The following is a 16,492-nucleotide window of genomic DNA, read 5'->3' as shown; positions in this document are numbered from 1 at the left end:
GCGGGGTGAACAGGCAGTGGCTCGGGTGGTTGATGTCCTTGATGATCTTTATGGCCTTCCTGTGACATCGGGTGGTGTAGGTGTCCTGGAGGGCAGGTAGTTTGCCCCCGGTGATGCGTTGTGCAGACCTCACTACCCTCTGGAGAGCCTTACGGTTGAGGGCGGTGCAGTTGCCATACCAGGCGGTGATACAGCCCGCCAGGATGCTCTCGATTGTGCATCTGTAGAAGTTTGTGAGTGCTTTTGGTGACAAGCCGAATTTCTTCAGCCTCCTGAGGTTGAAGAGGCGCTGCTGCGCCTTCTTCACGATGCTGTCTGTGTGAGTGGACCAATTCAGTTTGTCTGTGATGTGTATGCCGAGGAACTTAAAACTTGCTACCCTCTCCACTACTGTTCCATCGATGTGGATAGGGGGGTGTTCCCTCTGCTGTTTCCTGAAGTCCACAATCATCTCCTTAGTTTTGTTGACGTTGAGTGTGAGGTTGTTTTCCTGACACCACACTCCGAGGGCCCTCACCTCCTCCCTGTAGGCCGTCTCATCGTTGTTGGTAATCAAGCCTACCACTGTTGTGTCGTCCGCAAACTTGATGATTGAGTTGGAGGCGTGCGTGGCCACGCAGTCGTGGGTGAACAGGGAGTACAGGAGAGGGCTCAGAACGCAACCTTGTGGGGCCCCAGTGTTGAGGATCAGCGGGGAGGAGATGTTGTTGCCTACCCTCACCACCTGGGGGCGGCCCGTCAGGAAGTCCAGTACCCAGTTGCACAGGGCGGGGTCGAGACCCAGGGTCTCGAGCTTGATGACGAGCTTGGAGGGTACTATGGTGTTGAATGCCGAGCTGTAGTCGATGAACAGCATTCTCACATAGGTATTCCTCTTGTCCAGATGGGTTAGGGCAGTGTGCAGTGTGGTTGAGATTGCATCGTCTGTGGACCTATTTGGGCGGTAAGCAAATTGGAGTGGGTCTAGGGTGTCAGGTAGGGTGGAGGTGATATGGTCCTTGACTAGTCTCTCAAAGCACTTCATGATGACGGATGTGAGTGCTACGGGGCGGTAGTCATTTAGCTCAGTTACCTTAGCTTTCTTGGGAACAGGAACAATGGTGGCCCTCTTGAAGCATGTGGGAACAGCAGACTGGTATAGGGATTGATTGAATATGTCCGTAAACACACCGGCCAGCTGGTCTGCGCATGCTCTGAGGGCGCGGCTGGGGATGCCATCTGGGCCTGCAGCCTTGCGAGGGTTAACACGTTTAAATGTCTTACTCACCTCGGCTGCAGTGAAGGAGAGACCGCATGTTTTCGTTGCAGGCCGTGTCAGTGGCACTGTATTGTCCTCAAAGCGGGCAAAAAAGTTATTTAGTCTGCCTGGGAGCAAGACATCCTGGTCCGTGACTGGGCTGGGTTTCTTCCTGTAGTCCGTGATTGACTGTAGACCCTGCCACATGCCTCTTGTGTCTGAGCCGTTGAATTGAGATTCTACTTTGTCTCTGTACTGGCGCTTAGCTTGTTTGATAGCCTTGCGGAGGGAATAGCTGCACTGTTTGTATTCGGTCATGTTACCAGACACCTTGCCCTGATTAAAAGCAGTGGTTCGCGCTTTCAGTTTCACACGAATGCTGCCATCAATCCACGGTTTCTGGTTAGGGAATGTTTTAATCGTTGCTATGGGAATCGTTGCTATATCAGAGCCCTCTGGTGGTCAGCTAATCAACCTGCATCTCAAGCTTTTGTCATTTGACAGCTATGCACAGTGCATGTGTCTATCCATAGAGCGCTCTACTTGGACCACTTCAAAATAAAGAGCCCATAATGGGACAGATACAAAGATGAGTTGTCTAACTAAGTCTGTGGTACCAAATAAGCTACCGGTGATCAAACAGAATTCCGTTCAGTTGGCCTTTTTTTACTAAGTGTATAATGGTTCAAACTGAATGCTAGTTAAACAAGAGCTTTATTATATTGTGGCTAGCTCTCCCAGACAATCATTTGAACTCATTTTTGTTATATTTTTATTTAACTATTTTTTTCCCCCCTCATTTTAACCATAGAACACACCATATTTAGAAATTCACAGGAAACATCTGATTCAGTACGTAACAAATGTTCATCACAACTCAAATTTGGATTTGAATTCACAGCACATCAAGTTAAGTTACTCTCACTCACCCTGTAACATAACAACCATGGTCGGGGTCAATTCAGGAAGTAAACTGGCAAATTCAAATCCCAATTTAAATTATTGCTTTTGAATGAGGAAATACTGAGGCATTTGGAATTTCAGTTTACTTCCTGAATCGACTGAATTGAAATGGAATTGATCCCAACCATGACACCAGAACCCCAATCTTACTATACCCACAGTTAGTTTGTCTGCACATTTTAAAATTCAAACTGACCTTGCTCAAAGATATCTACAAAACCAAAGTGTCACGGACAAGCATCAAATCAATCTGAAATAAATTACGATAATTTAGAATGTTGACAATAAAACCGACTACAACATGGAAACTGGTTCTGCTGATGAGGTTATCTGAATGATTGGTGGTTCTCTGTCCTGGCATATGGCCAGAAAAGACACTAGAACTAATGTGCCGAAGATAAAGCATACAAGGAAGATATGAAGTCCAGGCCATAGATCCACTGCCTTGTGGAGTGAGCAGGGTCACATTCTGTGAGTCTCTGTCCCATTTAGAATAGGATTTCCATGCTTTTATATAAGGCTTTTTAAGCAGAATGGGTCTGGTACAGTCCATAGAGGAGGTCTAAGCCAGGGCATTAGCGAGGGACTGTGGTCCTGGCTTCCAGGGGCCGTTCCAGGATCAACACTTTCTCCATGTCTGTCTGAACCTCCTGAGCAGTGCCATGGGCCTTGGTGCATCCATTCTTCAGTTGTCCGTTTTATGCCGCCTAAATCCATGTCCTTTTCTATTGCGCTTCTTATTCCCCTCTGCTCATCCCTCTTCTTCATCTCTCAGGCCTCCTGTTCTGTTAGCTGGTGACAGATAGAAGGCCTTTCTCATCAGCTGTGTCCAGGATCTGGCATATGACTGGAGACTCAACCTGATTGAGAAAAAATAACAGGGTTGAGTTTATTTGCCATGTGTAGTGAATACATCGGAAATCTGCAACAATGTGTTCAAGTGTTGAACCATAAGACGATGCGACAGTGATGTGTGTATGCAGTCTTACCCCAAGGACGTACTGACAGGTCTGAGGCTCCAGCATGTACACAGTGACGGCATGGGGAGACTCAGACTCCTTACACCTGAGGCAGAGGAGAGGAAAAATACTTGAATCAGAGACTTGCGGTGTATTCAGTGATGTGAAACATTCTGAACGTTGCAGATAGAAATATAATCAGTAGAGCTGACAAGATTCCCTGTTCTACACCATACATTTCTATCTGATGAGCTTTTAAGCTCCGCATGTCACTCCAATGGGGAAGTGGTCCTCTGTAACTCAGTTGGTAGAGCATGGTGCTTGCAATGCCAGGATAGTGGGTTTCATTCCCGCGACCACCCGTACGTAAAATGCATGACTAAGTTGCTTTGGATAAATGTCTGCTAAATGTCATATATAAAAGTATGTGGACACCCCTTCAAATTAGTGTATTTGGCTATTTCAGCCGCACCCGTTGCTAACCGGGATATTAAATTGAGCAAGCAGCCATGCAATCTCCATAGACACACATTGGCAGTAGAATGGCCTTACTGAAGAGCTCAGTGAGTCACTGTGGCACCGTCATAGGTTGCCACCTTTCCAACAAGTCAGTTCGTCAAATTTCTACCCTGCTAGAGCTGCCCCGGTCAACTGTAAGTGCTGTTATTATGAAATGGAAACGTCTAGGAGCAACAACAGCTCATCCAAGAAGTGGTAGGACACACTAGCTCATAGAACAGGACAGCTGAAACGCAAAAAAATTGTCTGTCCTCGGTAAAAACACTCACTACCGAGCAACGTCAGCACAAGCACTGTTCGTTGGAAGCTTCATGAAATGGGTTTCCATGACTGAGCAGTCATGGACAAGCCTAAGATCGCAATGACAAGCGTCGGCTGGAGTGGTGTAAAGCTTGCAGCCATTGGACTCTGGAGCAGTGGAAACTCTCTGGAGTGATAAATGACGCTTCACCATCTGGCAGTCTGACGAACGAATCTGGGTTTGGCGGATGCCAGGAGAACGCTACCTGCCCAAAGCATAGTGCCAACTAACGTTTGGTGGAGGGGGAATAATGGTCTGGGCCTGTTTTTCATGGTTTGGGCTAGGCCCCTTATTTCCAGTGAAAGGAAATCTTAACACTACAGCATACAACGATTCGGTGCTTCCAACATTGTGGCAACAGTTTGGGGAAGGCCCTTTCCTGTTTCAGTATGACAATGCCCCCGTGCACAAAGCGAGGTCTATACAGAAATGGTTTGCCGAGATCAGTGTGGAAGAACTTGACTGACCTGCACAGAGCCCTGACCTCAAACCAATCGAACACCTTTGGGATTAATTGGAACGTCGACTTCGAGCCATGCCTAATTGCCCAACATCAGTGCCCGACCTCACTAATGCTCGTGGCTGAATGGAAGCAAGTCCCCGCAGTAATGTTCCAACTCCATATTAATCCCCATGACTTTTGAATGAGATGTTCGATGAGCAGGTGTCCACAATATACATGTAGTGTATATTGAAGATGCACTATGCAGCAATCACTTCGCCATTTCCTGTTTGCTAAAATTCTAATAGTTCTAATTTCAGGTTGTGACTAAACAAGCAAGTATAGTGTAGAGAATCATTGTACATTCTAAACCGCTGTGAAATATATTTTACATAACCAAACATCTTTTATTTTCAGCTGTTTGAATCTGGTGTACAAAGCTGAAAGTAAAAAGACGCAATAAAAACTTTGATGGGAAAGCATAGAAATATGCACATAGAATAAATATCCCGCTTTCAATGAGAATGACAGATCTAGAACTTAGATTTCTATGTGAATTTGGTCAGGTCGCCCCCAAAAATGACGTTGCGGCTTTAAGTGTGTCAATACTTGACCAGGTCTCTCTCAGGAAGAGAGTGGAAACACTAATGATGACCTACTTGAGCTTGACGATGACCTGTCTGGGTTTCCCCGTCATGTCACACACATCCCCGTGGCCGTAGAAGTGAGACACCAGTCTGGGAGAAGAAAGTACAACCATGAAATCCTCATTATCAATCACAAATGTGTTCTCCTCATTAAACATGTTTAGGTTTCCTGGAAACAGGTGAATTCTATTGCTGAATTAAAAGGCCCTTTCAATCAGTATTCTCCATCGAGCACGCTTTTAGTCCAGAGGTAGGCTTAACCTTTGTCCCAGACACCAGCCTCTAATGCCCCATTTCTAAAATAGTGGTACATTCATTATCAACATCCTGCAGATCAGTGTGATCTTTTAATAAACTGATTGTAGAGCTGGCTGACATACTTTACTTTCTGCACCCCATCGTTTTTGAGCTGGTAGGACCGGGCCACGTTCTTCTGGGCCCACTCCAGGTGTTCCTCAGTGTTCCAACTGCCCACTACCACCATGTTCTTCCCTTGCTCCTTATCCTGGGAGAGAACACATACATCAATCAACCATCCTATATTATACTGAACAAAAATATAAAACGCAAGTGTTAATCCCATGTTTCATGAACTGAAATAAAAGATCCCAGAAATGTTCCATAAACCCAAAAAGCTTATTTCTCTCAAATGTGCACAAATTTGTTTACATCTCTATTAGTGATTATTCCTCCTTCGCCAAGATAATCCATCCACCTGACAGGTGTGGCATATCAAGAAGCTGATTAAATAGCATGATCAATACACAGGTGCACCTTGTGTTGGGGACAGTAAAAAGCCACACTAAAATGTACAGTTGTCACACACAACAAAATGCCACAGATGTGTCAAGTTTTGAGGAAGTGTGCAGTTGGCATGCTGATTGCAGGAATGTCCACCAGACCTGTTGCCAGAGAATTGAACATTAATTTCTCTACCATAAGCCACCCCCAACATCACTTTTTTAAAGAATTTGGCAGTGCGTCCAACCAGCCTCACAGACCACGTGTAACCACGCCAGTCCAGGACCTCAACATCCAGCTTCTTCACCTGCAGGATCAGCTGAGACCAGACACCCGGTTTGCACAACCTGTCAGAAACGATCTCAGGGAAGCTCATCTGCGTGCTCGCCATCCTCACCAGGGGCTTGACCTGACTGCAGTTCAGTGTCATAACTGACTTCAGTGGGGAAATGTTTACCTTTGATGGCCACTGGCATGCTGGAGAAGTGTGCTCTTCATGGATGAATCCTGGTTTCAACTGTACCGGGCAGATGGCGTCGTGTGGGTGACCAAATTGCGGATGTCAACATTGTGAACAGAGTGCCCCATGGTGGTTGTGGGGTTATGTTATGAGCTACAGACATCGAACACAGTTGAATTTTATTGATGGCAATTTGAATGCACAGAGATATCGTGACGAGATCCTGAGGCCCATTGTCGTACCATTAATCTGCCGTCATCACCTCATGTTTCAGCATGATAATGCACGGCCCCCATGTCGCAAGGATCTGTACACAATTCCTGGAAGCTGAAAATGTCCCAGTTCTTCCATTGCCTGCATACTCACCAGACATGTCCCCCATTGAGCATGTTTGGGATGCTCTGGATCACCGTGTATGACAGTGTTCCAGCTCCCGTCAATATCCAGCAACTTCGCACAGCCATTAAAGAGGAGCGGGACAACATTCCACAGGCCACAATCAACTCCATGTGAAGGAGTACAGGCTCATTGTAAGGGCTGGGATGGAGTCAAACACGTTGTTTCCATAAGTTTGATACACAATAGAGAAAGAACCCTTACCTCATGGTACTGATGCACATGCTTCCCATAGCAGAACTCATACTTCCACCATCCCACTCCCTGGAACACACAGATTCCAGACATCAGACAGATGCTACAGTATGCTACAGTATGAGCTACAGAAGAGGTGTGTGTTACTTGAGCACCTCTTCTAACCTCCTCTGTCAGTTCCCCTTTTTTTTATTTCACCTTTATTTAACCAGGTAGGCTAGTTGAGAACAAGTTCTCATTTACAACTGCGACCTGTCCAAGATAAAGCAAAGCAATGTGAACAGACAACAACACAGAGTTACACATGGAGTAAACAATAAACAAGTCAATAACACTGTAGTGATAAATTATCAGATGGTCGTGTGCAAAAGAGCAGAAAAGTAAATAAATAAAAACAGTATGGGGATGAGGTAGGTAAATTGGGTGGGCTATTTACCGATGGACTATGTACAGCTGCAGCGATCGGTTAGCTGCTCAGATAGCAGATGTTTAAAGTTGGTGAGGGAGATAAAAGTATTTTGGTATGTATACATGTAATACATCAGGGAACAATAATGTTATATTCAATTGAATTGAATAAACAACAGCAGCCAATGAGCAGTAGCCAATATGGAACTGTAGCCAATGAGTAGGTGTCTTCTTCAACAGCCAGCCAATCAGCATGCCTCATACTAACCCCATGGAGACAGTAGGAGCCACTCAGGAACTCTTTGATCAGCTGCTCGTCCGTCAGGCGGGAGATGTGGGTGGTTCCCACTGTAATATGAGTCTGCCCGCCCACCACCAGGGGCTTATGGGTAGAGGAGAAGGCCTCCTCTCTCACCGGGGACATACTCTCTTCCTGGAGAAAAAAAGGAGGGGAGGTGGTTGGCTTCTAAACCCGAGTCTTGTTCAGTAGAGTTGGGAAGAATGCAAAACGCTTTACCATGGTGCGGCCTACTAGTCTTCCACTACCCCTGCCCCTTCCTATCTTCCACCAGTTTCACCCCCCCCCCCCCCCTCACCTCTCTCTCCATCTCTGGGGCAGTAGGAGCACTGAAGGGAGGTTTCAGTAGCTGTTCCTGCTCTCGGTTCATCTGAGAGAGACTGTGAGGCTGCAGGGGAGAACCAGACAGGGCCTGGCAGAAGATGGCATTCACTGGGGACGACTTGAACCTAACACACCATGGGATAAAGATATGACTCCATTACATCTCAAACATGGGACAATATACTAACGTTTTGAGAAATAATTATAAATAAAAAAATTGAGCACAATTATTTATTGGTTTATTTTAATTTTTGATGAGAAAATTCATTACATTTGAGGTTATTCGTTGATGCAAATAAATATACAGATTTTAAGGTTGTCATATTGGGATCTCGAGAAATTATTGCAAACATTAATGTGTTCACCAGAAATTCTGGTGGAAAACATGGGGTCCCAAAAGTTTGAATACCACTGCCTTAACTTACACTAACTACGGGACTATTCACTATGTCATTCTGTAAATGAGTTAAATCAGCTATGCTAGTTCTGAAATAGATCAAACAAGGGAAACTGATTGGGTAGATCTGCTGCTACCTGTATTTGGGGTGTGCACACACACACACACACACACACACACACACACACACACACACACACACACACACACACACACACACACACACACACACACACACACACACACACACACACACACCTGTATTTGGGGTGTGCACAGATCAGATGGGTCAGCACCACTACTTCGTACTCGCAGGTAGTGACCTCAGCAATAGAGAGGATCTCATGCTTTGCTTCGGGGTGGCAGACATACAGCACGTTGGTGGAGCGAGGCGTGTTCTGTTTCAGGACGCAGGCCGTCCCGTGGCCCATCAACACCGGGTAGTATGGAGCGAGCTGGCCCTCCACGTTCTTAGTGGGAACCTAAAGACATTTATATTTGTGTCTTTCAACAGAGATAATCTGTGTATTCAACTTAGGTAGATAAACTAACCAGATCACAGCAAGTAAGGTAAAGACCAATGATTAGAAAGAGAAATTAAACAAACATAAGACAAAAGATTCAAAGAAGTCTTATCTGGTGTTTTTTCAAATGTATATGAGCCTCACTGCTGGGTCTCTGTCAAACAACAAACCTCTTTCTCCGGTTCTGACTCCTCTGGTTTCGTCTCCTCAACTTTCTCTGCAGTCTCTGTTCCTGAAGTGGTTGAAGATTCAGTCTTCTTGGTCATGCTTCCCAAGACGTACTCCTGAAGTTTGATCTGCTAGATAAAACAGAGAAAAAACATTTCACATTGATTGCTTTTTTTCTATGTGTTGCAACATACTTAAATGCTAGACAATTTAATTATGGTGAAAGTAATAATTTCCCACGGACCTGTCCCGTCTCCTTCTCTTCATGGTATTGTCTCACATGCTTCCCATGACACACCTCATACGTCCAGTATGACTCGATCTACAATTAACACCACAACACATGCCAGAAGAGAGTGGTTAGCCTATCCAAAGTGACTGACAGCACAGTGAGTACATTAAGGGTAGTGTTGTCACGATGCCAAAACGTTACTACCGATATGATGCCTAGTATCACCGATACCAAGGGGGAAACGATTCAGAGTGGCCTAGTATCCCGATACCAAGGGGGAAACCATTCAGAGTGGCCTAGTGTCCCGATACCAAGGGGGAAACCATTCAGAGTGGCCTAGTGTCCCGATACCAAGGGGGAAACCATTCAGAGTGGCCTAGTATCACCGATACCAAGGGGGAAACCATTCAGAGTGGCCTAGTATCACCAATACCAAGGGGGAAACCATTCAGAGTGGCCTAGTATCACCGATACCAAGGGGGAAACCATTCAGAGGCCTAGTATCACCGATACCTAGGGGGAAACCATTCAGAGGCCTAGTATCACCGATACCAATGGGGAAACCATTCAGAGGCCTAGTATCACCGATACCAAGGGGGAAACCATTCAGAGGCCTAGTATCACCGATACCAAGGGGGAAACCATTCAGAGGCCTAGTATCACCGATACCAAGGGGGAAACCATTCAGAGGCCTAGTATCACCGATACCAAGGGGGAAACCATTCAGAGTGGCCTAGTATCACCGATACCAAGGGGGAAACCATTCAGAGGCCTAGTATCAACGATAACAAGGGGGAAACCATTCAGAGGCCTAGTATCACCGATACCAAGGGGGAAACCATTCAGAGGCCTAGTATCACCGATACCAAGGGGGAAACCATTCAGAGGCCTAGTATCACCGATACCAAGGGGGAAACCATTCAGAGGCCTAGTATCACCGATACCAAGGGGGAAACCATTCAGAGGCCTAGTATCACCGATACCAAGGGGGAAACCATTCAGAGGCCTAGTATCACCGATACCAAGGGGGAAACCATTCAGAGGCCTAGTATCACCGATACCAAGGGGGAAACCATTCAGAGGCCTAGTGTCCTTTTTGCCCCGTCCACCGGACGTTTTCCCCCATTTTCTAAATGTTCTGCGCATTTGCTACGCAAAAAACCTATCACTGAAATTCACACTTCTACTCAATACAACACACTGACTTCACACGGTTCAGCGTATAATAGAATGGCCGATTTGCTCATATTTTCAAATGCCTAGCTGTGATTTGGCTGGAGGAATGGGAGGGAGGAGTATACATGCATAATGATCTGCATGTCATTGTGTCAGTAAGGGAAAACACTGCATGAAACCTTTACACTTCAGTTAACACAGACACATACCTCCCTCCCTTCCTCACACACACCATCTCCCTCCCTCTTATAACACACACACACCTCTCTCTCTCTCTCACTCAGTCCCACAAACACACACTGCTACCAACTTTTAAAATGTTAGGCACCAAAAAGATTTCAAGGATCACCAGAAAGAGATTGAATTTATGATATAGTTTAGGTTTCAATTAGTCCTACATGAATCCTACCTCTGAAGCACATCTCATGAGTAGCAGACTTGTTTTCTTTGTTCCTGTGCCAATTGAATTTGCCTAAACCTACTGTCAATTTACCGGGTTGTTAGCTAGCAAGGTAACATGACTGAACGTTGTTTGTTATCAAACCAACAATAAGCGACCAGGGATTAGTTCAAAACAGCCTGCGACATGGATTGTGAAATTATATTAAATGAGCACAAATCCCGATAGAAAGTAAAAGGGTATATTGGTAATATGGGTCATATACTGTATTTTCAAATGTTTAGGCTAGAGACAAGCCGTTTTCTCTGCTGTAAAGCTGCAAGCATGGCTGTCGTGAAGCTCTGCTCAATTTTCTCTTTCTGGCACTCAGAGGCTGTGTGACAGCGAACTTGCAGTCTCCTCAGACTGGCCTGTGCCCATGTTTATAACAGGCGATGAAATTATACAATGTATCAACTTTGCTCGCTCTGCAGAAGACTCATCAGGGTCTGCAATCACGCTCGCCATCACTGCTAAATTATATTTTAAAAACTGATGGAGGAATAGATGCACACAGAGAGAAGCATGTGAGTGAGGGCTGGTAGGGGATGCTGAGAGAAGCAGGTGAATGAGGGCTGGTAGGGGATGCTGAGAGGAGCAGGTGAGTGAGGGCTGGTAGGGGATGCTGAGAGAAGCAGGTGAATGAGGGCTGGTAGGGGATGCTGAGAGGAGCAGGTGAGTAAGGGCTGGTAGGGGATGCTGAGAGAAGCAGGTGAGTGAGGGCTGGTAGGGGATGCTGAGAGAAGCAGGTGAGTGAGGGCTGGTAGGGGATGCTGAGAGAAGCAGGTGAATGAGGGCTGGTAGGGGATGCTGAGAGGAGCAGGTGAGTAAGGGCTGGTAGGGGATGCTGAGAGGAGCAGGTGAGTGAGGGCTGGTAGGGGATGCTGAGAGAAGCAGGTGAGTGAGGGCTGGTAGGGGATGCTGAGAGAAGCAGGTGAGTGAGGGCTGGTAGGGGATGCTGAGAGAAGCAGGTGAGTGAGGGCTGGTAGGGGATGCTGAGAGAAGCAGGTGAGTGAGGGCTGGTAGGGGATGCTGAGAGAAGCAGGTGAGTGAGGGCTGGTAGGGGATGCTGAGAGAAGCAGGTGAGTGAGGGCTGGTAGGGGATGCTGAGAGAAGCAGGTGAGTGAGGGCTGGTAGGGGATGCTGAGAGAAGCAGGTGAGTGAGGGCTGGTAGGGGATGCTGAGAGAAGCAGGTGAGTGAGGGCTGGTAGGGGATGCTGAGAGAAGCAGGTGAGTGAGGGCTGGTCGGAGATGCTGAGAGAAGCAGGTGAGTGAGGGCTGGTAGGGGATGCTGAGAGAAGCAGGTGAGTGAGGGCTGGTAGGGGATGCTGAGAGAAGCAGGTGAGTGAGGGCTGGTAGGGGATGCTGAGAGAATCAGGTGAATGAGGGCTGGTAGGGGATGCTGAGAGGAGCAGGTGATTGAGGGCTGGTAGGGGATGCTGAGAGGAGCAGGTGAGTGAGGGCTGGTAGGGGATGCTGAGAGAAGCAGGTGGGTGAGGGCTGGTAGGGGATGCTGAGAGAAGCAGGTGAGTGAGGGCTGGTAGGGGATGCTGAGAGAAGCAGGTGAATGAGGGCTGGTAGGGGATGCTGAGAGGAGCAGGTGAGTGAGGGCTGGTAGGGGATGCTGAGAGGAGCAGGTGAGTGAGGGCTGGTAGGGGATGCTGAGAGGAGCAGGTGAGTGAGGGCTGGTAGGGGATGCTGAGAGAAGCAGGTGAGTGAGGGCTGGTAGGGGCTGCTGAGAGAAGCAGGTGAGTGAGGGCTGGTAGGAGATGCTGAGAGAAGCAGGTGAGTGAGGGCTGGTAGAGGATGAGGCTGGTTGATTACTGCTGCCACGTGTGATATGCACATGAAATGGTGTGGATATCATTGGACCAGTGCATACTAATGGCTGTTGCTTAAATTCAACTGAATGTATGAACAATACTGATTTCATAAACATTTTATAACAGGAGTCAGACGAAAAACTTGGTAGTATCATATGAAACGGTACGCTAAAATGTTGGTATCATAAGTATCATGACCTTTTGGTACCGTGATATTACCATTGTACCGGTGTACCGTGCAACACTACCTAAAGGGGTTAAACCCATGACATTGGTGTTGCTAGTATTGCAGTGGTACTCAAGATAGCTTATATTTAGACAGAAGTAAAAGTGAAACTGGGCGGTTCTCACTCTGTAGGAGCAGCTGCTCTGTTTGAACAGTGGGTCCAGTAGATCACCTGGAGTGGGACCAGCGTACTCCTTGACATCATCCTGAGAGATAGAAATAGAGGGAGAAGAGAGACATAGGGGAGATAGAGAGAAAGGAGAGACAGCAAGAGAGAGATGGAGAGGCGAGACAGCAAGAGAGAGAGAGAGAGACGGAGACCAGGAGAGGAGGATAAGTGAGAAGCAATAATTGAAAAAGGAGCCAGACATAATTCTTTATCTAGCTAGTCTAATCTTTATACTCACGTCGTCTCCATTTGACAAGGAAGGCAGGAGACATTTGTATTTCTCCTTCTCTGTTGTTGTCATGATGACAAAGTCATCATCTTTGTAGAGGGCACCGGAGGTTGGCTATGGAAGGACATATTTCGGGTCAGTTAATAATACTGTACTGAAAGCATGCATGTTTACTGGCTACACCATCTCAGATTGTAAATGTTGAGGAGATGCAACCCTTTACAGGAGTCATAACAGGCAATGACAGAGACTATGTATTATCAGCTTTTCATTGACAATCATATGTCAACAGCCATAACAAGGAATACCTAGCTAGGTAGGCTTAACATGCTTTATCACCATTTAAAACCACACACGTTTGTCAATAAATCATTTTATTTTTAAAAGCCATGATTTAACACACACACACACACACACAACACTCACCAAGGTGAATTCGTCTCCGGGCCAGTTGATTTTGAATGGGATTTCATCAGTAAACGAAGGAGATCCCCCTCTGTTAGCCGACACATTACAACACAACTCCGACAAACCCCCAAACAACACGAACAGCAGCCTAGTCCGGTCCATTGCCTCTGCAAGGCTGGTTCGCTAACTACCTTCTATGGTGCCTGTCAATGCGTAAGATAGCTAACCACCGATAAAACTGGTTTAGTTTCCGGGTAATTGTACAATTATGAATCCATCTGGCTGTCTCTTTCGTTTGTCAACACAGCAACCAGGAAATAGCTCGTCGCTTGCCACGTGTATTTCCGGTACAGCCGTGTTAGCGTTTACTGAAACTGAAAAGTAAGTCCAAATGTATTACCCAGTTGTCTGGTTATAGTTCAGTTTAAAGCACATCTGACATATCGGCTTCACTAACCACGTTTCCATGCGTGTATACCGTATACAAACATGTCACGACCGTTGTGACGGAAACAGGAAGTTTCGGTAAATTGTAAAACATGTTACATGTAATTTGTTCATTCGACATTGTGTGGGTAAAATGTATTATGCGAGAAATGGCGGTGGAAACGACTTTATGAGCAAATACTGATATAATAACCATCATATCGAAGCAAACTTGGAGTCACGCGATAATATGGTATGTGTTCCTCCCACGATGACTCGGGAAACCATGCCGTTCTTTAGGATACATATTAAGTAAATTATGATGAATTGACTTCACAGTGTGTTGAAAGTGAACGCTATAAATTTGATGCTCCTTTCCAATAACCATCGAGGGTCATATTCTGGTGATTGCTGTTTGACAAATATTCTGGTTTTTATCCATGATCTCATTTTTGGGGCGGCAGGTAGCCAAGTGGTTAGTGTTGGACTAGAGCAGGGGTGTCAAAGTCAAATGGACGGAGGGCCAAATAAAAAAATCAGCTACAAGACGAGGGCCGGACTGTTCGAATGTTCATTGAACATTTTTTAAATGACGCATATAGTCTAGTGAACCTAATTGAACCTACTGAAAACCTAACAAATATATTACAATATGATCAGATAAATAAAGCAATATTTTCTTATGGCTCTGTCAGTAATCTTTAATTTTCAACAGACACAAAAGACAAATTTCCTTTATATAAATATCCCCATAACATGAACATTAAATGAAAGAAACCGGTATTCAAGGCACCATCAGTAGACTATATTTTCTATTTTAGCAAAAGTGGGCTAAATTTACTTCAAAGAAAAAACAATAATAGCAATTTTCTATCATCCACTCAACTGAAATATTTTTAAAATATAATTGGATTGAAATACAAAAAAATAAAGTGCAAAAATCTATTAATCAAAAACAACACTTTGTTTAAGGAGAAGTAACATGCAGTGAAAACAAATATTAAATTTTAACTTTTAAACTTGAACTGAGTAAAAACTCTAAATATGTGATTGCACAGTAATGTTCACTTGTTTGAGGTTGAGGGTGATACTTGGTGGTGTCCCATCTTTTCCACAAGTTCATCAATGTTCGGGGTAAGGCTCTGAGCTGAAGAAATCCTCAGAATTGAGTGGAGGTGTTCAGCAGTAAGTCGACTTCTGTGTGATGTTTTGTTCAGGTTCATCAAAGAAAACAGTTGTTCACACAGGTATGTGCTGCCAAACATAGACAACGTTTGAGCAGCCTGGATGCGCAGCTGGGGCATTGTGCCGGGGAGGAAACGGGCGAACTCCGCAGCACCCACTGCCGCATATTTTGCCCTCAGTGCATCATTGCATTGGAGGTCAATCAACTCCATTTGGAGGTTTGGTGGTGAGCTTTCCACGTCAACAGCAAATGGGTTACCGAGCAGTTCCAACCTGCTTTTTTGTGCTTCAAAGTCAGCAAATCGGCGTCGAAAGTCAGCGGCAAGCATACCTATTTTATCAGCCAACTGTGTGCTCGGGAACGCACTGGTAGAGAGCTTCTCTTTCATGGTCTGGCAGCTGGGAAAGTGGCTCAAATTTTCTTTCCGCATCTGCGTCTCCCACAGAGTCAGTTTGGTTTTAAATGCCTTCACTGTACTGTACATATCAGAGATGACACGATCCCGACCCTGCAGCTGCAAGTTTATTGCATTCAGATGACTCGTAATGTCACACAGAAAAGCCATTTCACACAGAAACATTTCGTCTCGGAGTTGTGTTGTGTCTTTCCCTTTGCTGTCCAAGAACAGACAAATCTCCTCACGAAGCTCGAAACATCTTTGAAGCACCTTTCCCTGGCTTAGCCATCGCACCTCTGTGTGATAAGGCAAATCACCATGCTCCGTTTCTAACTCCGTCAGAAATGCCTTGAACTGGCGGTGATTCAAACCTTTGGCTCTGATAAAGTTAACTGTGCGCGTGATGATGCTCATTACATGCTCCATTTTCAAGGCTTTACCGCACAACGCTTCCTGGTGTATGATACAATGATAAGCTGTCAGCTCACCTGTCGCGTTTTCCTCTTGCATCTTTTCCCGTATCTTCGCCACCAGTCCGCTCCTGTGTCCACACATCGCAGGTGCTCCGTCGGTTGTCAAACCCACGAGTTTTTCCCAAGGCAGCTCCATCTCATTTACACATCTTGACACCTCTTCATACAAATCATGCCCCGTAGTTGTGCCATGCATAGGACGTAAAGCCAAAAACTCCTCTGTCACGCTTAGGTTGGAGTCCACTCCGCGGATGAAAATTGACAACTGGGCAATGTCAGAAATGTCGGTGCTCTCATCCACAGCCAAGGAATATGCAATAAAATCTTTT

The 16,492-nt window shown here is 45.8% G+C and overlaps 1 protein-coding gene across 2 annotated transcripts; it reads right to left on the bottom strand.

The window, feature by feature from the left end:
• Nucleotides 1-1,995: 1,995 nt before the first annotated feature.
• erlec1 (endoplasmic reticulum lectin 1) lies at nt 1,996-14,524 on the bottom strand. 2 transcript variants are annotated; one of them, XM_036956184.2, is made up of 13 exons: nt 13,700-14,524; nt 13,283-13,387; nt 13,001-13,081; nt 9,224-9,301; nt 8,982-9,107; nt 8,546-8,769; nt 7,865-8,015; nt 7,537-7,701; nt 6,870-6,929; nt 5,449-5,573; nt 5,081-5,158; nt 3,190-3,265; nt 1,996-3,060 (listed from the first exon to the last, which is right to left on the bottom strand). In XM_036956184.2, the coding sequence occupies exons 1-13, from the start codon at nt 13,841-13,843 to the stop codon at nt 2,989-2,991; spliced, it is 1,485 nt and encodes a 494-aa protein (XP_036812079.1). In that variant the 5' UTR covers nt 13,844-14,524; the 3' UTR covers nt 1,996-2,988. The 2 variants fall into 2 exon arrangements, with proteins under 2 accessions (XP_036812079.1, XP_036812078.1); XM_036956183.2 differs by having other exon boundaries at nt 8,982-9,110; nt 13,700-14,299.
• Between the last annotated feature and the right edge of the window lie 1,968 nt (nt 14,525-16,492).

The sequence above is a fragment of the Oncorhynchus mykiss genome, chromosome 20 (assembly GCF_057628025.1).
Source record: "Oncorhynchus mykiss isolate SJ-2025 chromosome 20, ASM5762802v1, whole genome shotgun sequence".
In the NCBI taxonomy this organism is placed as follows: domain Eukaryota; kingdom Metazoa; phylum Chordata; class Actinopteri; order Salmoniformes; family Salmonidae; genus Oncorhynchus; species Oncorhynchus mykiss.
Note: the sequence above shows the minus strand (reverse complement) of the source record. Positions and strands in the feature narration are given on the sequence as shown.